The sequence below is a fragment of the Thermobia domestica genome, chromosome 1 (genome assembly GCF_964235325.1).
Source record: "Thermobia domestica chromosome 1, izTheDome1.hap1.1, whole genome shotgun sequence".
In the NCBI taxonomy this organism is placed as follows: domain Eukaryota; kingdom Metazoa; phylum Arthropoda; class Insecta; order Zygentoma; family Lepismatidae; genus Thermobia; species Thermobia domestica.
Genome location: NC_137454.1, coordinates 297,484,741 through 297,512,477, shown reverse-complemented (window position 1 = coordinate 297,512,477; position 27,737 = coordinate 297,484,741). Strand labels below are relative to the sequence as shown.

General features: G+C 38.4%; 1 protein-coding gene across 1 annotated transcript in view; it reads left to right on the top strand.

The window, feature by feature from the left end:
- The window catches only part of eff (ubiquitin-conjugating enzyme E2 eff), a 114,802-nt gene that overhangs the window by 63,556 nt on the left and 23,509 nt on the right, over positions 1–27,737 (top strand). The window contains exon 4 of the mRNA XM_081726913.1: positions 1,232–1,309. Within this exon, the coding sequence (XP_081583039.1) occupies positions 1,232–1,309 (78 nt within the window). The remainder of the gene's footprint in view (positions 1–1,231; positions 1,310–27,737) is intronic.

The window sequence follows — 27,737 nt, the reverse complement described above, 5'->3', positions numbered from 1 at the left end:
CAAAAATTCCCTCGAAAACATTATTGCCAGTATACACAAAACCGAACATAATTTTGTTTTTTGCTTATATTTTTATTATTTTATTATATTTTTTGGAAATATCTCCTTAGATGGATTGCTTTCTATTATCTCCACGTACTAATAACTGAATTTTACCAATAAACATATGGAAAATGGAATAATTGCGAAAAATTGTGAGTTACAGTATACGTGCAATATTTTTTGCGCATGGGAGTACTTCTTCCCGACAAAGATTATAACCTGTCCATATTTTAAGTAACGTTTCCTTTTACTATATGTGGTCTTACTAAATAGTCATTTAATCTTCGACTATATGATGTGACACTTGTCTGTTGAGTTATAGTTGTTTCGGTGTGTCCGTGTTCTTTTACCTTGTAATTTTCTTGGATCTTCTCTTGCATAATTTTAATTATGGCACTGAAGGGGTGCAAATAGATCTTTATTGGCGCACCCATTTATTTGCTTACTCTTCGAACGCAATGTTCATGGTATATGTATGTGGAAAGGCATTCAACAATACCGATTGGTGAAAGCCATAATTAGTCAGTTTGATTTTCGCATCTTCATTTACTTCCTGTTCGGTAGCTTTCCTATAATAATGGGACTTCCCTAAAGTGAAAATGTGATACCATATACATTGTGTGTTCTTGTTTAATTATTACAGGAGTAAAATGCGATAAAGTAGGTATTTAAAAGATAAGCGCAAAAAAGATTATACTGAGCAAAGGTGCAAAAAGGTGCGTGCATTAAAAAAAAAAAAAATGTACAACCAAAACACAGAAGTCATGATTTAATGTTTTCTTGAGTTAATTTGGACGTTTTAACAACAAAACTAAATTTCGACGCAGCACCTAAAATTCCTTGCTTAGTAATGGAAAAAAAAAAAAATTAAAAATCTAGGGTTTTAAGGGCAGTATATGCTTATGTTGTAGTATGGAAGTGAAGCAGGTGAAATGCGGATTTAAGTGGTTTCTTTAGATTCACAATGAAAAAACGTCCTCTACTTGTTTATAGATGCTCCTGCCCCACAAAATAACCAGTGTGATTTTGGCATACATTTCTATTTGTAATTGGCAGTGTAATTTTTGGCATAACCTGACATACATTTCTATTTCTGAACCGTTGTAAATTTTATAATAAAATGTTATATGCGTGTAATAGATAAACATCAAGTTTCAACATTGTGTTAATTGTTTCTTTTGTCTTACAGCCAGACAGTCCGTACCAAGGAGGGGTATTCTTTTTAACAATTCACTTTCCAACAGATTACCCATTCAAACCTCCTAAGGTAAGTTTCTTTTCTTTTTTTTTTTTTTCATTTAGAATAGTAGGTTCCTTTTCAATAGTTTATATCTGTATTTCTGGTTAACAGTTGCACTTATAAAAATATTAATACTAACTCGAATAAGAAAGGATTTCGCCGTTTTTGGCATCGTCGACGAGCACACCCAGAGGTTCGCGTACCTGAAGTTCAGAATCACTACTTTAGGTTAATTTTAAATAAAACTTGTTCTAGGTGTGGGAGAGACGCCGTCTTTCTGATAGTTCTCAGATTGATCCACGCATGAAACAAGGCGCATTCATGTCCCCCATGAAATGAAAAAGTGAGGTGAGATCTAATGTATCATGTTTGTTTAGGCAGATTTTGTTCTATCCCCTTTGCCATTTGAAATTTTCAATTTGACTCCACGTACCCTTATATTGGAGTGTCTGTTATAGACCTTTTATAGCTCAAAATTCAAACCCCTCAATAATGACGGACATGTTTTTGGATTTTTTCATATTCGCAGTCATTTCGAAGATACACAGGATGGCAACAGTCTTTAAGGACACCCTATATATATAATATATATATATTAATATGAATGAGCAATTGACATGCTCGTTTATACCTAAATTGGGGTTAAATGTCATCGCGATTGTAATCTAATAGCTTGACGAACGCAAACTATCTATTCTACACTGTCATTTAGAATATGTTATTTTTCATCTCTTCTCACCTTATACCGATGGGGCTGAACTTCAACTTTAAAGCTATCGGAATTGTAATTGTTAATCTCAGCGACATCGAGAACTATAGGTTCATGAATATAAGTTCTCATTATTTTTACATAACCTCTTTCCACCATTTTAGGGGTGCTAATTAAATGCTATAGGGGTGTCACCAATCAACTTACGAACTCCAAAAACTATGGATTCGATACTGTTATCGGTCGCTTTTGATTGTCATGTCATTGTCCCCCCCAGGGGTACTAGTGGGGGGCTGAACGTGGATTTAAACATCAGGATTGTCACCAATTAACTTAGCGACGCTGAAAGCTCGACACTAACGGCATCGAGTGGGTCGCTATTTATCTGAGCGAGTCAGAAAACTATGACTCAACACTAATATCGGTCATTTTGTCTCTCCCCTCCCGCCAGGTGTGCAAGGTCGTTTTGCCCTCACTGGGGGCTGAACTTGGACTTAAAGGGCATCGAAAGAAACTGTCACCAATCAGCTCATGGATTCCTTAAACTGTGAATTTGACACTAATCTCGGTCGTTTTCTATCATTTTTGCCCCCCTCCCAATTTTCCTAGGTGTTCTAGTAGATCTTGTCCCGACAGTACTTTCTGAGACTGCAAGTAATACATGTGCCAAGTATAGTTAAAATTGCTCCAGGCATTCTAGTTATGGTGGAACATACATACATATACACACAAAAGGATGAATCCAAAAAAAGTAAAGATTACAAAGCCGAGAAAAAAAATATGTATTAAGAAGAAAAATACAAACGATAGGAGAAAAACGGCATATGTGCTGATCACTTTTCCACATAATCACTAAATAGATCCAGGTATTTATCAGAACGCAGAACCAACTTTTCTAACCTAACCTAACCTGACTTGACTTGGTAGAAATTTCGTTCTTCCCATTTAGCTAGTTCTCAGCAGCAGTTTCCACATCACAGTCTGAAGCGAATCTTGTTCCCGAGAGATGTTCCTTCAATGCCGAAAAAAGGAAATAGTCACTTGGAGCCAAATCTGGGCTATAGAGAGACGGCTCCACACTTTCCACTTGAACTGTTGCAGCAGTGTTGGTGAGCAGTATGGGGTCTGGAATTGTCATCGAGGAGGATGACGCCTTCACTCAACATGCCAGAGCGTTTTCGTCAGATTGCTTCACGTAACCTGGGTCAACGTTGCACAGTAACGATCAGCAGTTACGGATTGGCCACGCTCCAGATGCTCGATTAGGAACACCGCATGAATCCCAGAGTATGGTTACCGTAACTTGACCAACAGAGGGTGTAACCTTAAACTTCTTTCTTGTTGGTGATCCAGCGTGCTTCCACTCCATATTGGCCCTTTTGCTTGTTGAGACGAAACACCAAGGTTTCGTCCTCAGTAACGATGTGATCAGGGAACTTCCAGCCGTCAACGTGGTACTGCTCCAGAGATGAGATTGCATGTCGCTCATGTGTCCTGTTGTTGTGGGATAACACTTGTGGAACACAGCTGGTACACATTTTGGAATAACGCAACACATCAGACACGATACGCTGCACGGTACCATATCTCAATCCCAGCTCTGGCGCAGTTGCACGAACAGTTACCTTTGGATCATTTTTAAGCATCTTCCATTCGTGCGTGTTGATGTCAGTCTTTGCAGAATTTGGGCGACCGCTCGCTGCCATATTGTGGTTTGCCACCACGCCTCTGCCTGCTTGAAAAACATACCATTTCGCCACATGTCTGCTCAATGCTTCTTCACCATACACTTCCATGATCTGTGAATGTACAATCGCGACACATTCTTTGCCCACAAAAGACGAATCACTTATCACAACTCCAAGTGAGGCCAGTTTTCTAAACATCTTATTTTACTCTCTGACGCATATACGAACTCTCAATACCTACCCGCACTACCGCTAACACAACTAGCGCCATCTATCTCCACTTTTGGGAAACAATGTTTCCTGCAAAATGCTTTTCCAATGCTTGTGCTTGAAACTTTATCTTGTATCAATTTTCGTGTGTGTGTATATATATATTCTATGAATTAGGTTATTGATATTGGGGAAGGGATAAAATGAGGCTCAACAGAATATAGAAGTTTGAAGGTGCAATAATTCAAAATAAGATAACCTTTTCCAAACACAAACATGATTTATCTGACAGTAATAAACAAGAAATTTATTAATCAACTTACTAATAACTAAATTCTATATTGCCTGAGAAACCCATACCTAATTTTTCCCAATGTGTTAGAGTATACGATTGACAGTTTTTTACATTGTATGTAGTGTTAAACATCCAGAAAGCCAGTGGCGGACTTACCATTAGGCACACTAGGCACGTGCCTAGGGGCGCAGCCGGAAGAAGTTCCTTACGTGTAAATTATAGGAACATTTGTACTTACTGTTGGTCAATGTGACCCTCAATTTAATTTTATTAGGAGGGTTTATTTTTTTAAATTCATTAATGAAATACTTCGTGCTAGCCTTTAACATAATTGGCTATAGCATAGCGTTCTCTATAGCCACGAAATGAATAAGGCACGGTCCCAATTTGTGACATAGGTAGTCCGATGGGATTACTGCCTAGTGGTTGTAGTCTGCTGTGTCTGCAGAAAGCATAATAAAGTTCTAATATTTATCAGTCTTAACTGCACAGTTTTTTTATATTTGATTATTTTACGATTTTATTTCTTTGAAATATGTATTTTTGGAAAACAGGACCGTGAAGTGTAGGAAAATTAAACAAATTTCTTATAGGGGTAGGGCCCTAGCATTTCCTTTGTCTAGTAGAGTAAGACCAAATTTTAAGGCACAAAAACATTGAGATAACGGAAGTTTCTTTAGTAATACGAAATCACATACCTATGATGTCGGCAGTGGTATTTTGTACCATTTTGTATCAATTTTAGCATTTACGTAAGTACAAGGACCATATTGTTACAATACATTATCCATCAGTAACGGCACCTTAACTAACCTAATATCATTTATCTAACGATAAGTACAAGGGCCATATTTTACAGAAGATCTCTTAAAATCGAAATTCGTGTTAGGAGAAAATGTGGTCCGACTTTGCTATACAAACATCGCCACTTTCCCTTCAAAATAAACAGCAACGCAAACTAATGGTTTTAGTTTACGTATTTCGTCCAGCGATTAATTTATTCTTATTCGCTCTTGCCTAAATGGCAAAATATCTTTTTCATTTCAAAACCTATTTTAAAAAATCAAAACAATTTATTTCACTATGTCTTGGACAAAGATATGAATAAAAGCGTGCCAATGACGGAAAACTAAAAATCGCCTATTACGTTGAGACGTTTCCTATCGCGAAACACCAAAGGGCGGCCGATCGAATAGTGCCTAGGGGCGGCGCCATAAATAAATAAGTCCACCACTGCACAGAGCAAATCCACACACGTCTTCGTGGGCATTAATCAATTAAAATCAGTTGTAAATAATCAATCTCTCTAAATCCCATGTCAAAAATTTTGTCGTCTCTGTAAATTTGTTAAAAATCGATGCCCTTATTTCTTTATTTTTTAAGTTGTCTGAATCCTTTCGCGTAACAAGAAGTTCACGAAGGATGTAATATAACACCATTTAAAGCATTATTGAAGCACTCTTTAAATCAATTCAACGTAAGAACCACACCTGAGATAAACAAAACAATTTGTATCACTCCACGTCAAGCACGTGCTTCACGGCGAGATTTCTGCTTCGGTCAGCTGTTCTTTTCCCGTGCAGAAACAGAAAAGTTTGAAAAAAGGACGCCCCTCAGGAAAGCCCGCGTCCTGACAGAGAGTAAGGCATCAATCATCTGTCATTGCCTCTCCTCACATGCAATTCGTATACTGAAGTATCTGTCGGATGGAGTGTGTGCCGCGGTTTCTATCTTTACGAGACATTTACACGCGAATGTGTGGATAGAAAACAGAAGGGTAAAGAAGATAGGAAAGCGCGAAGAGTTATTTGTGTTTGATAGAGGGACAAAAAACCTGGAAACCAGGGAGAAAACCCTTAGTCGGTCATGCTGCATGCATAAGTATTTACATGGCAAAACCACATAAGAAGGGTGGCAAAAATCCATGTAAACATGTCTGTAGTAAATTAATTTATCTGTTAAATTAAAAACCTATCTGTATTATTAGTAGTGCATATCTGTATTGTCTGTAATGGGGGAGTGTATTGTTAGTGGGACTTTTGTTATTTTTTGAGCATGCATGTCGGTTATCATGTGCCATGGTGTCTCCTGTTCGTCATCGGTCTGCAGTGGTAACGATTCTTTATCTCCCCTCCGTTTCATTCTTGTCTGGCTTTTTGTTGTTGCCACTGCTTTTGCTTTTTCTGTTGACTGTCTGTGGCATTGTGACGTACAGCTCTCCGGTCGTTGTTGTGACTGCGTTTATTGACAGTTGGAAGAACTTCGTTGCTATTGATATTGCTTCCGTAAGGTTAGGTCTTGCTTCTGCAGGTGTTGCTATGGTTAGTATGGAAGTGACCCATGCTATTATCTTGTGAGTGGCTTTATCTATGGGTTGTTCTATTGTTTCAGTAATGGTCTGCTTGTCGTTTCTTTCCCGGTTTTCTATCGCGATCCTTGCTGTTTCTTCTGTTCTTGGGTTCTGTTCCTGAAAAGGGCCCGAGTTTCTGGGATTCTTTTCTATGATCAGCCTAGGTTTTGGAACATTGTTGGGTGAGTGGTCTTTTTGGACAGACTACTTCCTGTCCTGTGCCATGTTTTGCAAGTCGCATAAAAGTTCCTGTTTAATGGAAGTTTGCAGATGTTATCATGTGTGTCCCCACATCTATGACACACCGTCTTGTTTGAACACTGGAACTTCATATGACCGTATGCATAACAGTTCCAGCACGGTGATGGTCTTGGCTGGTTTCTTGACTGTTCTACTTTGTACTTGCTGGTTCTTGTTTTTAGTCTGTATGTGATGAGTTTATTTATATCTTCCGGGTTGGGTGAAAATAGCCTCACTAGTGGTGTAGGCCCTCTCGGTGAGTTGATTCTTATAAGTGTGCTGAATACTATATTTTGCGCTTGGAGCTCATCTTTAAGATGCTGAAGTTCGCTACATATTGGATATCCTTTGATAACGCAAGTGAACATAGGTGTCTTTTGTTTTCTTCTGGTTGATTGGTTCTTCGTTGTTTCGACGGTCTCTTCGGTTCTGTTGGTGGTTGTTTCTGCTCTGCCTGCAGCTGTACGTTCATCTTGACTGCTACTTTTTGGTTGGTTCCTTTGAGGATTTTCTCTGGCCTCTGATTGGATCGTTTCAGCTTTGTTCCTGACTTCTGATTGGATCTTGGATTTCAATTCTTTGTTTGTGTCTGTAGGTCTGTGATGGTCCTGATAAGAGTCGGATATTTTGTTTTCCACCTGTATGAGGTTGGTTTACACCTGTGTGTTTTTGGGTTTCACCTGTGTGCGTTTGGTTCCCTCCTGTGTGAGATTTTGTGGATCATCTTGGTTTGTAGCTTTGGCATCTATATTCTTTCTCCTTCCTCTTCTCTGGACTAGATGGAAATCTTCGTCTTGTTTGTTGCAGTCAGGTTCGACTCTTTTTTTTTCATTTGTTTGAGAAGGTGTGGGTTCGTCTTCATTGGCGGTTACATCTTCCTTTTGTAGCACTTCTGGGTATTCGGGGTGGTGCTCCTGATAAGGCCCTGTTTGTTCTTTTGTGGCATCTTCTTGGCTTGGTGTGAGCTTTACATCTTCCGTTGGTTTACGTGGCTCTTGGAACACTGCCCGTGATCCAAAGTTTTTCGGTTGGGAGATCTCTAGAAAGAATTCTCGTGTTTCTTCCGACGTGAAGAACATCTTGATCCGATCTCCAACATCTGCTACAAGGAATTCATCAACCTTGATTTGGTTGTCAATGATGGTCCTCACATCCGCTTCTGTTAACGTGCTGGAGACATGTTTGATGTATAGTGGAGGCGTCTTGATAAGAACATCTACATCCCTTGTGGTCTTCTTGGCTTCTTCATATATCTCCTTCACTCGGTGGTCGATATTATCTTCTTGAGTGCGGCTGTCCCTACTATATTCTTGCATTCTTTGCTGGAGATCGAGTTAGCTCCAGTTTCACCTGGCTGTCTTCTAGTTTGTGGCTTTGGTGGACGCGGCATGGCTCTGTTAAGAGCCGTTTCTCAAGTTAAGACAGGGATGTTATCTGTAATGTGTGTTGCGTGCCTCTCTATGCTCTCCCAAAGAGGTAGTATTGCGTTCCCGTTAGCCAAAGGCTGTTCAACCTATATGGCCAGCGCAAGGCTTGACTCACAATTGGGGGTCCAGCCGACGGAAAACAATGCTTATTTCTTCAGGAGGCGGTGTGTGTGTGTTGTCAGTTTTACTTTATTAAACACAAACTTCTCTAATTTAGCTCCTTTGACAAAGAGTAAATTCTTCGTCGTTTGTGACCACACCTTCGTTAACACCGCAAGGTCTCCCGGTGTGTCATGAATTCTTCGACTGTGATAAGCTGCATCTTCAAATCTCCTCGAAGCTTGAACTCTTCTCTGTGCGTATACATCTCTTTTCCCGTGCGTTCCTCGATCTCAAAAGCAAGGTATATCTCGGTTATAAATCAAGCATATCAATAAATAATGGAATCAGTGGCGTAGTCAAAATTTGATTCCGGGAATCCGATAGCTAGAAGGTAATTTCAGGGGGGTTGTACGATGTTCTTCCCCCGGAAAATTTTTGGCAAAAAAATGCGATTTTAGGCTTAATTTTAACAACTTTTTCCAAATTTGAGGGAGGAGGTCTCGGAACCACCCCTGGCCACGTTACTGAATGGAATTAACGCCCACACAGTTTCTATCGGGTTCAAATTGCTGTGGTAGGGAGGAAGTCTCTCAATTATTCTCTCAATCTGTTTTGGGATGCTGTCTATTATATATAGGTTTTCGTTGTTGAGAGCAATGCTTTGCGCTTTATTCAGTAGTTCTACTTTAACATCGGACTCTGAGACACTTTCTTTGCTGTTAACCACTCAGTTATTTCTTGTTTTCGCCATGAGGAGTTTGGACGTCGTTCTAGCCTTACGCTATGGTATGAAGCACTATCCATTACAATAATACACCCGGGATCAAATTTAGGCAATATTGTTTCAAACTATTCACGAAAAACGTCACCATTCATGTCATCATGGTAATCACCACCATGTACAAATAGATTCAAAGATATGAGCACCACCATCTACAAATCCACTATCGCTCCTATATGAACAACTATTAGTCCTTTTTCCTTGCCCGTAGGATTTTTTAGGCCGGTTGATTTTTCAGACAAAAACGCTTATATATATATATATATATATATATAATATGTCTACCGACACACTGGATGTAGTGTGACCTTCGTTCACCCAGGTTTCGTCTAATAAGGTACATTCGCGAAGTGTACCCTCGGGATTCATGTAAAACTGATTTAAATGCAAAGTTCTCCATGGCTTATTGTGTATTGTACTAATTTTAGCGGCCCATATGGGTAATTTGTATATTTGAGCCTTCATATACCTGGAATTGAGACACTACTATAACGCTCGGTCACAAAATTGCTTTCAGTTTTAGATGTAACTGAACATGAATGTGGGCAAATGCAAAACAAATTGGATCAAGTACTGTTACTCTGACACGTGTTATCCACACCGGCCGTCATATTGGATTCAACTTTCGTTTTTTCATATGGGAATAGGTGCATGTGATACATCAAATTCATACAAAATTTTCATGGCAATTCATTGGTGTAGAGTTTTACGGTAGCTTGTACCATCTGCGAGATATTACATGTTAAATCCCTCTAGGCACTTCGCGAATAGACATTGCAGAGTAATATGTTACTCTTACCTTTTTTATGTTGACAAATCAAAACGATTTCTAACTGGAAACGTACTGTAGGTATAAACAAACTACAACATTGGTGTCATAATCTTACATTTTTGTGAATGATTGTTATTACTTTCATGTTATACTATAACAAGGAAGTATTGTATTACGAACAAAATGCCTAATGTAAATCTAGATACGATCAGATTTTGGTGAAGATCTACCATATTCTATTTACGTCAGTGTGTCTGTATGTATGTACGTTCAGAAAATATTTCGTCAACAATAAATCACGTAAAGATCACATATACATACGGGGCCCTGCACAACTTTTCAAATGGTTGAATTTGTGAAGTGCCTCACGTTTAACATGCAATATCTTGCAAATGGTACAAGCTATCGTAAACTTTACTACACCAATGAATTTCCGAGAAAATTTTGTATGAATTTGATGTATCACATGCGCCTATTCCCATTTGAAAAACCAAAAGTTGAATCCAAGATGGCGGCTGGTGTGGATAACACGTGTCACAGCCAGTTTGTTTTGCATATGCCCACATTCATGTTCAGTTACATCTAAAGAAACTAAAAGCAGTTTTGTAACCAAGCGTTATAGTAGTGTATGAATTCCGGATATATGAAGGCCCATAAATATGCAAATTACCCTATGGGTCGCTAAAATTACTACAATATACTTTGGGCCGCTGAGAACTTTGCATTTAAATAAAGTTTAGACGAATCCCGAGGAGACACTTCGCGAATGTACCTTGTAAGTAATATATGGTTCTATTTTCCGCTCTGTGTTCACGAATATTTCTCAAATGTCGTCGCCGCCATAATGCAATGTCTTCCCTATCTAAAATAGCATTCACTTTATTTTTCTTGAGAAACTGAAAACCAATATCCAACAACAATGTGTAGATCGTAGTTCGATTGAAAGTAGGCAACATTCACTATTTACAGAACTCAAAATTTTGTTTAGTGTAGGTGGTTCATTTCTTAGAAAGAAATCATGCACTTTGCTCCGAATAGCACATTTCACAAAGTCATCTGTCTTCACTAATTCTGTTTTTTCTATCTTTTTACCCAGTGTTGTCAACAACCCCGTTTCTTCGAACTCTACATATGTTCACAACACTCGACTCAGACACACCAGTATATTCTGTCGTTAATTTCACTATGTCATTCACTAACACAGTAGGATTGTTTTCCATCATTTTATTGAACACGTTTAAAACAATTCGTTTTTCCCGCTTTTCAGTGGTTTTCCATTTCGATGTTTCATAACGAAACTGAACAGAAGCTCTACATGTAGCCGCCATGTTTTCAAATTGTAAGGTGTCTGTTTGGGGCGGGACTTAAAATGACTGTTGCAATCTCTACGTTTCTTAAGGACAGCCATTACACCTTTTTTTTAAAAAAAAAAAAAAAAAAAAAAACTGTTCCTTTATTATGGTTAAGAGCAATTGAAAGTATATTAAATTGGACCGAAACATATTACGTTTATTCTCTACTACATTTACTATCTACCTCTCTCTCATGTGTTTAACATTTGTTCTTAGATACTTATCGGTTTGCATGTTAACAACACTGTGACGATTGTTTTTCTCGATAACAAGGTAAAAATCACAGAATATGGCATACATTTTGTCAGTAATTTGTAGTAGTATATTTTGCTCCGTGAATTAATATTTTTTCGTCTCGTCTAACAAATGGGTGAAGTTAATTATACGAAACAATCTGAAAAAATAGTTCCTCCCTTTAACCAATTACAGATGGGCAATTATAGTCGGGAGGCAGAACACGTGGTTAAGTTTCGTTCAACCCGAGAGAATAAAAGCAACAGGTGATCCAAAATCAAGTCCACTATCGTGATAACTTTTAAAACGCAGGTAGCTTGATGCGAGCGGAAGGTCCCCCCCGTACACTCCCTTCCCCCTCTATTGATGCTAAAAAAAATATTAGCGTTTCAAATATATATATAAAAAAAACATATCTTCGACACTAATCAAGATATTAATGAATTTCTTTTTCCGGTTTTATCTCCGGTGTGCCTTACGCTTTTGTCTATTTATGCTTTGGATAGACCCAACGGGTTTTCGGAAGATTTAATTTAAACATTAAAAACTGACATTTTGTCCGTAATATTTTTTGTTCTGTATCTCCCCAATGAGCTGAGATATGAAAAAAAAAAAAAAAAGCATCCCTAATTAAGTTTGTAGAGCATTAAATTATCTTTCCAAGGTTTACTAGGTTAGGTTTACTTCCAAAAATAGCCGTACAGCGAGATAAGTTTGAAGCAAAGTGCACTTTGATTCAAATGCTGATGCTCCGAATGCCACTACTGAATTTCAGCTCACGTCAGTCAATAAAGGTTTTGTTTCCGAGATAAAAATCTGATGTTTCCCCCAATATTTGAAGAACAGTTCTCACCCTTCTCCCTTGAGCTTTCCTGCACTGTCATAATCATTTCTAGATCTCCGGTCAGTTGATACGACCGTGTGTTAAGGATCACAAAATTTTGAGATAAGTAGAGATATCTTTTATAGTGTTAAAGTCCATTTACAGTTCATATTCAGGTTGATTCAGATTTTTCAACTATTTGTGTGCAGTATTTCCACCGGTCGTTAAAAATAATTCATTGTTTCTTTAACAAAATTGTTTATCTTACCATAATGAAAAAGCAGAAAATATAAATAAGAACATATGTAAAGATGTCTTAAGTGAGGGCAAACACCATTTACAGGTGATATATATAGGATGATTGATAACATCGTTTTACGCTTAAAGGGTATTTCTAAAATCAAGAATGGTCTGTATTTTCTCAATCGTCACTTTAAAAAATGTTTTTGCAGAAACATCAATAACTCTATTTGTATGTAATTTATGAGAATATTACATCGAACTTCATTAAATACTTAAACTAATTACTGGAAACAAGCAAAACTATAATAATATTCTACATTATCATATCAAATCTGCGCAAAGTTACATGTTTCTTTAGTCTTTTAAATCCTCATCAGATGAATAATTTTCTGGTACAGTCCGCGCCAAAAAACCTGCAACATGAGGATGTAAGTTTATTGTGAAACTACGCCTAACAGCACAGGGAATGAACATAACGTCTAAGTGGAACGAATCACACCAGGATAAACCTCGGCCTCCTTCCGTGCACACTTTATTTTGGAGCAAAAGACTTCGTCATTTCACAATAAACTTACATGCTCATGTTGCAGGTTTTTTGCCCCGGATTGTACATAAGTGTTTACAAGTTATAACACTTATCATTACAGCTATAGGTTTTCATGCACTCCACTGAAGCCTGCACACACTTGCAGTTGTGTCCCACGTATGTTTACATGTTCAAGACTAACCCTAAGCAACTTTTAGCAACACTCTCCTGAGTGGTCCATTTGGGCACCAATTTTCCATTCGTAGTTTGCCAACCAAAATGTTCGAGTTGAAGGAAGTCAATGTTCGAGTCGCTGGCGTGCCGCTAAATGTATGGTTGAACGTGTGCTCGCTTGATTTTGGGCATTAGAGCATCCTTCGTTGGTGGAAGTTGGTCTGAGTTTTTGTCCGGCCGAATCAGTACAGACACCATTGATCGAGATTTTTTGAGAGTCGGTGTAGAGATTCACCACAAATTGTTCTGTACGTGCTATCGTCTCATCATCCACATTACCAGATCCTAAACTACTTTGAAAGTACGATTTTTTACATATACATTCCATGCTTTCTTTTTTCCAATTCCTGCGAACTGACTGGTGGTGTCCCTTCCAGTAAGTACATGGAATGCTGGCAAGGAATGGAATTTCATTGTTGAGCTCATTCATTGGAATAAATTGTAATGTTATTGCTGTTCTAATATAAGGTGTGATTCAGCATAAGTGTCGCGAAATTGTAATCAAGATAGAAAGCGCCATACTCACGATAAACTATTTATTCTTTCTTGAACGAACAGAAGGTACAAAACGCTGCAAGAAAATGTTACTACTTGGTTGACATGGGTCCATGCCTGTAGGTCTCCACCAGCTTGCTGCGGAACGTCATGAACAGCCTTTTTCCGGACTTTTCTGCCACTTGCTTGGAAATGGTTGCCCACACGCGCTTGAAACCATTCAAATTCTTTGGAGGCGTCTTCCTTTTCTTGTATTCAGTCTTGCATAGTGCCCAATATCTTTCGATAGGTCGATTTTGGGGCACATTTGGGGGGTTAATGTATTTGGGAACGAAGTTGTTGTCCTCTGAAAGCTTGGTCACTGTACCCGCATAATGTGAAGTTGCCAGGTCTGGCCAAAATAATACATTACCCATGGTCCTCTTCTTCCCCCAAAATGGCAACAGCCGTTTCTTGATGCACTTTTCTCTATATATATCCTGGTTCATGGTACCGGTGGTAATGAATGGTTCGGACACATCACCGTCTTCAGAAATGGTTTGCCAAACCAAGTATTTAGCTGGAAATTCGTTTTTTGTTGCACTCGAGCTTCGTATGGGATAGCATATCCTGGAACTCAGCTAACAACCAATCTGAAGGTTCTAGTTTTACAAGGTAGCGTTGGCCTCGGCCAAGACAACTTCAAATAGAGAACGGTGGAATTCATTATCTCGACGAAAACTTGATAGTTACCAACCCCTTGGGATATCACTTGAAAGCAAAACTCAAAAATAAAGTTCATTGCAGTAAGCCTGCAGTTTATTGTTCCTAATGATTTTACAAGTCCACGAGCTGGGGCGCTAAGTGTAACTATGTGTTTGTAGAAAGAGTTTATAACCTACGTGACAGGTTCCAATCGATAAATATTTGTACAGAGAAACACTCACAAGATAAAACTTCACTAGACTGGGAGGGCACGAGTCAGTCATAGTAGGAGAGCTACACAGGTAAAACTATTTGTTCGTACCGGTATGCTTTAGGCCAGCTAGGCAATGAACCTAGAGTCTGTCAAAGCACACATCAAACAGGGGAGCTTACCAGAGAAGGTTTAGATATACATGTGTTACTATTTGATCGTACAAGTGTGTTTAGGCCAGCTAGGCAATGAACCTAGTCTGTCAAAACACATCAAATAGGGGAGTGACAGAACTTCGACCGTCAACTTCCTAAGCTCGCCAGCAGTTTCTGGGCGCACAGGTCCCGGCTGGAGCTAAGCTTTCAGAAGTAGATTGCCAAGTTCGAAGGAGGTAACTTTGACCGTCAGACACTCAACACGAATTTGTATTTTAAAAGAAGTAAATGAAATACTAATTCTGTTGCAGTGTAAAAATGCAAAAAAGTAAAAATAAAAATAAAAAATAAAGCAAAAAAGAACTTGCGAATCGGCGTACACTACAGTGGTGAATCTACACCGACTCACAAAAATCTCGATCAATGTTGTTTGTGCTGATTCGGTCGGTCACAAAAACTCAGACCAACTTCCACCAACGAAGAATGCTCTAATGCCCAACATCAAGTGAGCACGCCTTCAACGCGAACATTTTGGTTGGGAAACTACGAAAGGAAAATTGGTGCCCAAATGGACCACTCAGGAGTCTATAGCTAAAAGTTGCTCAGTGTTAGTCTTGTACATGTAAACATACGAGGGTCACTACCAAAGTTTTGAGATGTGAAATAACTTACATACTTAAAATCAAATTAACACATTTTCTTAAATTATTAACCATTACACTGTACACTCTCCTGCATCCTCGAAAACCACTTTTGGAAGCAGTTTTCCCAGTCTTTTTCTTCAAGTGTTGAAAGTTCATTCTTGTAAGTCACTACAGCTTCTTCAGGGCTGCAAAATCTCTTCCCACGCATGCGATCTTTGATCGTGGGGAACAGAAAAAAATCACGGGCCAGGTCAGGGCTATACGGCGGATGAGTCATAAGTTTAACCTCCGTAGATTCTAAAAACTGAATTGTGATGTTGGCCGTGTGTGTGGACACGTTGTCATGATGAAGCAGGATCCCACGCAATCCAGTTCTTGGACGCCGTTCCCGAAGCTTCTGGAACACTTTTGTTAGGCAAACAGTGGTGTACCACTAAGCAGTAACAGTCCTTTGTTTTTCAAGTGGAACAGTTGCAACATGGCCAGATTTGGAGAAGAAAGTTGCGACCATCTTCTTCCCCACACTTCGCGGTCGCTTCACTTTCGTTGGTGGATTTTCGTCTAGAAACATCCAAACTGTAGATTGGCGTTTAGTTTCAGGGACACGTTAACGTAAAAGACAGTGCATTCGCTTGTTGTAGGTCCAGGTAAATGAACAGTTGCAATTTCATTTAACATTGGGCGCATAAAGAGTGTACAGCCCAAACGACTCGTCCGATTTAAAAAGTTCCTTCACTTTAGATTGAAAACATCATATTTGGAGACGGTTTCTCTTACATTTTGTTGTAACTCTGATAATAACAGTTACCCTATGTTAGGGGACTTTAGAGACACCCTGTATAATTATCATACTGACTATTATTATTACTATTATTAAGCTTTGATGGGGTGGCAATCAAAACGTGACCTGAAATACGAATTTTCATGGAGATTGGACTACTCGTTGTCGAGATATGATTTTTGGCCACCTAGATTCGCGAAATTACACGCTGTGGGGCGAACCAGCCGGTAACGGACCATAGCACTACGCTTATGGTCCTACCTATGACCATGCAACATTGATTGCTAATTGAAAACGTGTGATATAGTCAGAAGAGTCATCAGAATGAATTTGAACACCTCGCCTGGCTCGCCCAATCCCCGATCCTGAACATGGCTCCGTTTGGAGACACATCTGCCGTACATTTGTGCTTCTCTTACGGAACTGAGTGATTCACTGAACGTGGAATAGTGTAATATTTCACTTGGCTACTATTCATGACTTCTGTGACTCCATTCCATGTCTCATTAGAGCTATTCTGAGGCTGAAATGCTTTCCACCGCCATGTTATTCTGGTAAGTTGCACCTTTTTTGTATTTCCATTAAATTGATAAGGATTTGTATATTTGGAAATAGTCTCTGCGATTTCTCGCACACGCTGCAGTTAACGAATGGCGAAAATATCATTGTTCAAATAGCCCACAATGTTGACAGCAAATCTTGCAGTTTTAAGTAAATAGTAATCCAATCTCGCCAACTGAGCATTGTTCTGACATAGAGCAACTAATATTCTTGGGTAGGTGTTTGATGTCACAGCTTCAAAGTTATGGGTAATAATTAAACTAACTGTATGGCCTATAGAAGCTGGAGACTCAATGCTGCGTTCACGAAAGCTCTCCATTGACTTTTGTCCTTAGCCAGCTTGATACAGCTTCTACTTTGTATTCCTATTTCTGTGAAATACAAATTAATATTGTCCTCCCATCTGCGCCTAGGTCTTCCTAATAGTCGTTTCTGACTGGATTCCCAGTCAAAACTTTGAAAACGTGCCTTTTTTCATTCTGGCTATATGACCAGTGCCATGCCGTGAAAATCAGCACCCGGAGCGAGAGTATACGACGGCACCCCCGTACATATTAGTGAGGTCCACAGACCAGCGAAGCACCACCATGGTTGGCGCGAAGCAGAAGCAAGTTTCGGAAAATAAACGCTATTTTTCCTTGATTTTGAGCACTTTTTTATTTTTTCCTTCCATTTTATATATTTTCTTTTTCTCCTTAACTTTGCGCCCCCTTCGGCGCTCAGGGCGTCGACCCACTTGCCCTCCCCACGGCACGGTACTGTACATGATCTACCCACCTGAGCCTCCTAGAGTTGATGACCCTAACAATGTTAGGTAAACGGTATAAATTATGCAGTTCCTCATTGTTTCCGCCATTCATTCCCTTTCCTCTTAATTCCGAGTATTCGCCTCAGGATTCTACTCTAAAATACTTTAAGTTTGCGTTCTTCCCTCAGGGTAGGTGACTGTTTCGCAACCATACAGTACAACAGGCATGGCATCATTTTGTATACTTTAAACTTCAAATTCAGCAGATTTCGCGAAGAAAAAAGATTTTGAACTGAATAATAACACGAATTCCTTGCTGTGAGTCGACATTTAATTTCGTGGATGTGATTTTGGTCCAGTCATATCTGATCTGTTAATGTCGATCCTGGTCTTTGACTTTCCTGATAGCGTACTCCAGAACAAAGGTGAACCATAATAACAACAACACATCTCCTTGTTTCAGGCTATTCTCGACGCGAAAGCTCATAGACAGGAATTTTCCTACTCAGATTTCACTTTGGGATTCATTTAAACACATCTTAATATAACTTTTTCGGTATTCCAAATTCTGTGCAATGTTTGCTTCCGAACAAGTCGTATGCCTCTCCAAAATCAATAAGTAATTGATGTACCGGCTATTCCCATTTCTTTTCGAGTATTTGTCTAATGATAAATATCTTGTCTTATAGTTGATCGATTTTTGCCTAAATTCACACTGATAATCTCGGATTGACACATGAGAAATGCCTCTAATTATTTTCAGTTTTGTCACCTTTCTTGTGAATTGATTGATTCTTTCCTCTTATGGCAATTTCTCCTTGTTCCAGATAAGGAAAAATGAGTTTAGCTTGTTCCATAATTTCTCCCCTCCAACTAAAAGTAACAGCCGGAATTTCCTGTGCATCCGGAGATTTGTGTTTCTTTACTTTCTTTATATTGATTTCTACTTCTGTTCGTTTAGGCTTTGAAATACACGGTCCTGCTGTGTGGGTTTCCCTTTCTCCACGAACGTTAGTTTTTGACTGTGTGTTAAGCAAATCGTTAAAGAATTTTTTTCCATCTATTCAAGATGCTATCTGTATCAATGAGAATTATTCCGTCGGCTTTCTTTAATATATAAGCACGAGGTCGTCCGCAACTGCTTATTCAATATATTTCCAGCTAATATCTATATCTAGAGGCCTTCTCCTGAGGGCACACCATGCCGTACTGACAGAAACACGTTACATGGATTTCATGAATAATACACATTACTTCATATATGTCAGTAAAAGGACGTAGTGAAAGTGTGCAATGAAAGTCTTAACTTGTTCTTTGGCTATTAGTTTGAGTTGTAAGCAGTAATGATTTGCTCTGAGTTCTGATAGAGTCTTCAGTAGATAGTACTAGAGGAAAAAATGACATGAAATTGGTCGGTTAAATGGTTCATGTAATTTTCCTGTCACTGTAGTATCGAAACTGTCGCAAATAGTTTTATTCTTTTACTTCTATCTATTGAATTGTTGTCAAAAACTGTAGGATTCGTCAAAAATGTTAGCTGAGATTATTTTATTTCCATTGCGTTGATCATCGGTAAGGGTAGATGGTTCTGAAAAAGTCGCGAAAGGTATCATTTTCCCTAGGTTATATATATATATATATATATATATATATATATATAATCTCTACCTATACCATCCATAGCGTTAACACTTGCATAATTTGAAAATTTTTGTACTACAAATATAGTAATAAACGAGTCGCAGTGACAATTACAGCCAGTACTACTCGATAAAAGTCACATGTTGCAGTGTGGGTTGACAACAAAATAGAATGAATGTCCTTATAAGCGAAATAGTGAATTGTAGCGCGTATTTAATGAGAGGCGCGAACCCTCAAAATCGATCTGCACAAAACAAAATCACAAATAAATAAATAAAAGGTAAGGGAATCCGTAGCCATATGGAATTACGGTCAACGAATGTTGTACGACGCCTTGTACACTCATGTCCAAAATGATTGTCGCATATCTATAACTCTCTTCTTGTAAGAATATAATTTGATAATGATTTTGCAGGGTACTTTTTAATACTGATACTGTGTATAATCGGGAAATACATATTTATGATAAATTTCATAGGAAAATAAATACGAAAATTAAAATGAGTAAAACAAAATGTTGCTAAATGGACAAGAAAGTTTTATATTCGTTTTATTGTTCTTATTTATTGATCTTTTGACATGAAATTTGCCACATACATGTTTTTGCCGATTATACACATACTAACATTATAAAAAATACCGGGCGAATTCATTATCAAATTATATTCCTACAACATATTTATAGACATGTGACAATTTTGGACATGAGTGAACATATACTGTAATGTAACTTGATAGCTTGTACCTTGATGTCCCCTCTCCCTTGCAGATACATTTTTTCTTTCTTCGATATTTGTGGACATTATTTGGTTTATTACACTGGAAGGTTAATTTCTTCGGTCGGCTCTTTTTTCTTTCTTTCTTGATATTCGCAATTTCTGACAGGAAAAGAGAGAGAGGGAGAGAACAAGCAAAAAATGTTTATCTTATTTTATCTGTAAACTTACCAGATAGGTTTTATTGTTGCTTCAATTTCCCTTCCCCCGCTATACTGTTTAACAAATCTTGGTTATAGGGAGCAAGCGGCAGTGGAAAAAGCTACTGACAACCCCCCGTCAATAAGGAATCTTTCTGCCGAAGGTGAAAATGATGGATTTCACACTTTGATATGCAACTATGGACTCCCGTTAGATCCAATACTGAAATGACTGGAGTTTTTCTCATCTCTCTCTCTCTCTCTCTCTCTCTCTCTCTCTCTCTCTCTCTCTCTCTCTCTCTCTCTGAGATATATCCAAAATCCACTGCTGAAATCCTCGCATCTAAACAATAAAAAACGTCCATATGAACATAGGGCTGCCTAGCTCGAAAACTATGAGAGATATCAATAGTGATGAGCAAATGCAAGACCAAGACCAAGACCGGGGTGGTCTTGGTCTTGGTCTTGGTCTTGCACACCCAGTCTTGGTCTTGGTCTTGCACTGGATCCTTCGGTCTTGGTCTTGGTCTTGGTCTTGCACACCCAGTCTTGGTCTTGGTCTTGGTCTTGCACACCCAGTCTTGGTCTTGCTTGCAAGAGTCTTGCAAGTTTTGCTTTTAAGAAATCTTATGTTTTTCATAAGTAAATTTTACTCTGGATATAAGGGATAATAAATTCTACAGCGCTCCAATAGTAACGGAAATACAATATATGTTTTTAAATGTACCATAGTTTATCTTCGTGTAAGTATGATAATAGTGTACAACATAAGTGATGACCTTTATTTTTTTATTGGGTGCCCACGCTTCGCTAATCTTTTTATATTTTTTAACAGATCCAACACTCCACAGGTTCCGAAACTGGGGAGGCTACCCTTGAGACGAATGAAAGAAAATCAAAACGGTACAGATAATTGAAATACCATGAAATGCAAAATTATTTTTACATTCTAAAGGCGTCAGATTTTTCTTTTCAACCACATTAGCTAATCTTTGTGTTAAACAAACTTATAATTAAATATTGAGATTTTGTTTTACTGATTCCAATGGGGCAGAAACATGGACATTACGCAAAAGCGATGGAAAAAATTACAGACTTTCGAAACCTGGGTATGGAGAAAAATGGAGAGAATTAGCTGTGTTGAACGGAAAACGAATGAGAAGGTGTTAGAAATATTAGCAGTAGGAGAAAAAAGAAGAATTTTAGATATTGATAAAAGGAGAAAGAGGAACTGGTTGGGATATTGGCTGTGGAGGACGTGCTAGAGGGTATGGTGAAAGGAAAGAGAGAGAGGGAGAAAAGGAAAGTGTAGTTGAAGGAAGATATTAAGAAAATTGCTACATTAAGACGAAGAGACTAGCTGAGGACCACCGTACATCGAGGTTTCTCAGTTGCAGCAAGCAACCAGCCGATAATGGCAGAATAGCTTTTATGATGATTATGATGATGATATGTTTAGCATATCGACAAAAAAGAGAGAAAAAATAAAATAATTATTATAACTCAAAACTTAATATTTTAGAATAATTTGAGTGAAAACTAAAAACGACTCATCTGTCTGTCTGTCTGTCTGTCTTTTCTATAAACTCAATTAGTATAAATACTTTTGACCTATATTAGAAATACAAAATAACGACATCAAACTACAAGTTATTTAAAATAACTGTATAAAATCAGGTGGACAAACACCGTGTGCGTGGGTTTTCTCGGGGTACTCCCGTTTCCTCCCACATCTTCATTCCACCATTTCATTCATTACTCATCATCACCGTCTCCTTTAGCCTAACCGGCATAACCGTGGGACGTAAAACTAAAAGATTTCATTTCATTTTTCATTTTGTATAAAATCAGTCTCACTTGTGAATATGGATTACTAGCATCAATTACCCACTTCGTTGGGTTAAATTTTAAAATAATAATAATAATAATATGTTTAGTTAATCAGTCACTTTTCATTATTACTAAGCGCTTTTCTGATATCGGTCATTTTCGATTATTTTTATATTTCTCTCCCATTCTCCTCCCCAAGTTGCGGGGCTGAATTTGGGTTTAAACGGCATCAGAAACATCACTGTTCATCTTAGAGACACCGAAAACTATGGATTCGGCACTAATACCGGTCATTTTCAATAAATTTATATATCTCCTCCTTCCCAAGTTGCAAGGCAAGGCATCGGAAGTGTCACTGTTCATCTCAATGACCTCGAAAACCATTAATTTGACATTGATAATAATGGTCATTTTCAATAATTTTTATATATCTCCTTCTTCCCCCTTCCCCAAGTTGCGGTGCTGAATTTGCATTTAAACGGGATCGGAAGTATCACTATTCATTTTCGTGACCCCAAAAACTATGAATTCGACACTAATATTAATTTTCGATCATTTTTTAGATATCTCTCCTCATACCGCCAAGCTACGGGGCTAAATTTGGATTTAAACAGCATCGGAAGAGTCATTGTTTATCTCAGCGACCCCGAAAACTATAGACTCCACTCTAATATCGGTCATTTTCGATCATTTTTAAATATCTCTCCTCTCCCCGGCCCCTAAGCTCCGTCAAAGTGATATGACAGCAACCATCTCAGGTGCGAACTTCATCTATGTTGAAAATGTGATCGAGATCGGTTGGGTTGTTCAAGAGTTATTAAGTTTTATTTACTTTTGTACACTTCCTCTCCCCTCCTCTTATCCTTAGTTCTACTATCAAAGTGATATGATACAAAACACCCCAAGTCCGAACCTCATCTATGTTGAAAATTTCATTAAGATCGACTGGCTGGTTCAAGAGTGATGAAGTCACAAAGACAGTCACATATACTTTTATTTTTTTTACATATATCTCCCTCCTCCCCATCCCCTATGTTGCACCGTCAAAGTAAAATGATAAAAATCGTGAAAAGTCTGAGCTTCATCTCCCCTATTTGATCGAGATTGGTTGGGTGTTTCAAGAGTTATTAAGTTTTATTTATTTTTATATATACCTCCCCCTCCCCTCCTCCACCCCTAGGTTCTACCATCAAAATGAAACTATAAAAAACTTTCCAGTTAGGCACCTCATACATGTTAAAAATTGATTAAGGTCGGTCTGGTGGTTCAAGAATTATTAAGTCACAAACTTAGTCACTTTTATTTTTATTTATTTTGATTTTTGTATACCTCCCCCTCCTCCTCCAACCATACGTTGCTCCTACAAAGTGAACTGATAAATAACATTCCAGGCCCAAACCTGATCTATATTGAAAATTTGATCGATCTCGAGCTGGTGGTTCAAGAGTGTTCAAGATATTGGGAGTCACAAGCATAGTCACTTTCAATTTTATAATATAGATTTACTGTTGTAGTGTAATGTTATATCGCTCAATCTCCGATGTGCCGTATACCTAAGGAGGCTAAAAATTATATGAATAAACAATTATTCAACGTATAAGCATCTGCCCATGAAATCAAACTTGCGGTCACATGCACTAAGTTTTTGTCAATGTCATAAAAATGTTATTTCGATATTAATTTTATGAGCACACATTAAAAATTTACAACGGATGCTTGAGTCTCATAGCCAAGGCCATACTCATGTAGTCAGCACCTATGGTGTACGGAATTACCGATGTTCAATACTACATTTCTCTTCAGTTTTGGAAGAACACCACCACTAGTATGCTTTGAAATGAAATGAAGTATCTAGTTTAACGTCCCACAGTAATGCACCAACGCTAAGGGAGACGGTGATGATGAAAAAAGACTGAAATGGTGGAATGAAGAAAGTAGGAGGAAACGGAAAAAACCTAAGAAAACCCACGCACACGATGTTTGTCCACCAAAATAGCTTACATGGCGCAAGGTGACACCTGTGAGGCTTGAAAACGGGCAATATCTACAGAAAACGCGAACAACCAATTCAGGAAACGATATACTGTAGCTATATGCTACAGGGGCAGATTGACTCACACGGATTGCATAACACTACTAGGAACACATTCACTCTAGTGTCACTTTTACTGAAGTCAAAAAATTCAAGTAAAAGATGTAATGGATTTTCTCCTTTTTTACATTGTATAAAAAAATTCAAGTAGTACCAGTACTTGTGCAAGACTCTTGCGCAAGAGTCTTGGTCTTGGTCTTGGTCTTGCAGGTATGGTCTTGGTCTTGGTCTTGTTCTTGCACACCTTGGTCTTGGTCTTGGTCTTGCATGCAAGACTCTTGCAAAAACTGCAAGACCAAGACTCTTGCCCTCATCACTAGATATCAAATGCAGTTAAAGAAATATTAGAGGAAATAGCACATTATCTAACTACCTATGTTTCAGAGTTGAGTTCTACCGGCGCGCATGATTTTAGAGAGAGATCGAAGAGCGGAACCTATACCGCAGCTCCCTCTATAAAAACCGTTGCGCCGATACGTCCCAATTCTGAAATATGGTTATTTAGATAAACAGTGTACTAGTTTCTCTAATATTTCTTTAACCGCCTTTGATATATCTGATAGTTTTCGAGCTAGGCAACCTCAAAGTTGCAATTTTCTCGATTTCGACATCTCATAACTGAAACAACGCGTTTTTCTGCCTAATGTTCATATGGCCTTTTTTTATTGCTTAGGTGTGAGGATTTCACCAGTGGATTTTGGCTACATAATAAATGAACACCCTGCAACATTGCTCAATTTGTTTTACACATGACTTTTTTTTTTTTTTTTTTTTTAAATGGGAGATATGGAATTGAGAATATTTGTAAGGACGTTCGATTCGAAGATGACAAAATCAATCGCGCTGTCATAGCTGTGCGTGTCTGTGATGTTAGTATTTTTTATTCGGAAAATTACTCGCGTTTTCGTGACGACTTAAGTTCAAAACTCAAGGCGTGTCTGTTCAAATTGCGTTTGTTTATATTTAATTAGACCATGAAAAAGCAATTGACAGCTCTTTTAAAGCAGTGAATGAGGCAGTTAAAAGTGCATCGGCTTCTAATTTAAAAGTCAAAATCCAATTAAATGAAGATAAGAACAGTGACGATATGTTGAGTGTGTCCTTCTACCGAAATGATTTGGTGTGTTAGTGAAAGATACAAAATATTCCTATTTCAAGAGAGGTGCGATGTGACATGTTGACTTACACATTATTTTAAGCGGGAATGATCATTTGTGTTTCCTGTGAGATTCCATGGTTCTAAAAGACTTCCATTATCAGTGGCGAGGGAGGTGAGGTTGTTTAGCTTACTCGGAGGAGGAGAATGGAGCTTGTTGTCGTTACTGTGTTCTTTTTTCTAAAACAAATGTTGGTCATGCTTGACATCAAAGTGTAGAGTATTTGATGACTAAGCCATTTTATAAATGAAAGTATGCTCTGAAAGTGTTCGATAATCATCAGGAAATAGCTTATCTCAAAGCTAGTGCGGTATCAGCGGACAGTTTCATGGGAGTGATGAGTGGTCAAATGCAAAATATAGCAAATATGCTAAGTTGTCAACGAGTGAAAGAAAACCGAGAAGCCCTTATTCCTATTGTTGGAGTTGTAATTTTTTGTGGACAGCAAGAGCTTCCTCTGAGAGGAGATAAAGCGGTCCTTAACACTGTACCGAAATCTTCGCAGAAAGAAGGAAAGTCTCGCTCTCTTCGATTTCGTTCTAACGCCAATGACGAATCCCTAAAGAAAGACGTAACGAATTCCAAGAAAAATAAGAAGTACGTTAGTCTACTAATGCAAAATGGTTTTAGAAATTTATGAGTAGTTAATAAATTGGTATCTGAAATCAATAATACAGTGTTCCAGTTTTATTGCAAATGAGGCTATAAATATAGGAGGAATTGAGAGCTTTCATTATTTGCTTGGTATGTAAACACTAGTCTGATGTTGCGAGAAGACTTTCTGGGGTTTGTTCCGATTCATGACCCCACTGGAAAGAATACTGCGAAAACAATAATTGAGCAATATGTGGAAATGGGTCGTGACATGAATAATGTCATGGGATAGGGCTATTACGGTATGGTTTCCATGGCTGACAAAGTAAACGGAACACAGTCAAAAGTGAGAGCAATATATACTAGTGCTATTTTTGTACGTTCTGCAAATCATCGGTTAAATCTAACACTTTCCTCTGCCATGAATGTCCCTCATATCAGAAATTGTTTTAGGTACCATTAAAGACTTTTGCAATATGTTTCGAAATAACAGTTTTTCTGGGATTACATTAAAACAATACATACCAAGAACTATTACCAGAAAGCAAGAAAACTAGATTACCGGTAGTTGAGTTGGGTGACATAAGGTTTGTTGACCACCAATGATGCTGTCAGTTTTTGTTGAACGATTTGAGCCAATTGTTGCAAATTTGGAAACTATTGTTGGAAGTGAGAAAACAATATCGCACACAGCTCAGCAATTGTCAGTTATGGGAAAAGTTCCTTTTTGATCTCTCAATGCAAAAAGTTGCTTAGTTCAACTTTCAATTTATCTGCAAAGTCCCAAACGTCAGATAAATTCAGCAATTGAATGTACAAAGACATCTTTAAAAACTGCAAATTTTAAGAACAGAAAACGTGGAAACTACATTCAGTGATATCTTTCAGTAAGCATTCCGGATCATGAGAAGCTTTTCGATAGGAAAAAAAAAAAAAAAAAATCCGCATCTAACAAGAAAGGAAATAAAGCGAGAGAATTACCCATCAGAAACGCCAGAGCAGTACTTCGAGAGGGTTATTTTCATATCTTCTATCGACGATTTAATTTCGAATCGAACATCGCGTTTTGAATAGAAAAATGAATGATACGCTGGCTGCTTTTCAGTTTTTAGTCCCCCAAAATCTAAAATGAACTCCAGGTGATATTGTAAAGAAATCGAGCATATACTTACAAGTAACACTTCACATCGTTGCTGCCGGTCTGACGCTAAACTATACATTTTCGGAAAGCACTAGTCCTAAATAGGATAACTACACAGTGCGACGGTCAGACGTTGCCGCGTTCAGGACTTATGGAGCGTCAAACATTAACATGGGGTTTATGAGAGTTACAGGAAACGAAGAAGAACACAAGGTTTGTGACGTTTGAATCGACGTTGTCTGATTGAGCACTTGTTTGCGTAAGTTAAAGGGTACAATCAATGTGCAAATCGTCGAACAGAGCATGAGAGATGCAAAGAGTGCGCTCACAGTGTGCACACTTGACGAACGGTAGTTCGCCGCACGTGAAGCACACGTCACCTTCGTCGAGGGAGTCAAAGCAGTACTCGTGCGGAGAGATCCACATTCCCGGCTCCTCGTCCAGATAGCCAGCCTTGTGGAAAGCGTACCGGATCAGGTTCTTGAATCGGGGTGCGCTGAACTGGTAGAGTGAAAACGACTGTAGTGCCAGGAATCGATCGCGATGCCAGATATCCATGACACTGTCCATGGCCAGTGTGTCGGTCACAAAGCGTACAAAGGACTTGTACTGACGGAAGAAATGCACATCTAAAGGCTGAATCTTTCCAGTGCAACCACCAGGAATCAGTCTCTTGTGCAACGCAACGTCGGCAGGCTTCAGTGCGTTCGATAGATTGTCGTCCTTGTTCAGAGTCCACGAGTCCAATAGCAAAACGATCTTCTTCCGATCATCAGGCATGCTTGGCCAGAACACTTGCTCGTAGAAGTCCTTAAGGTC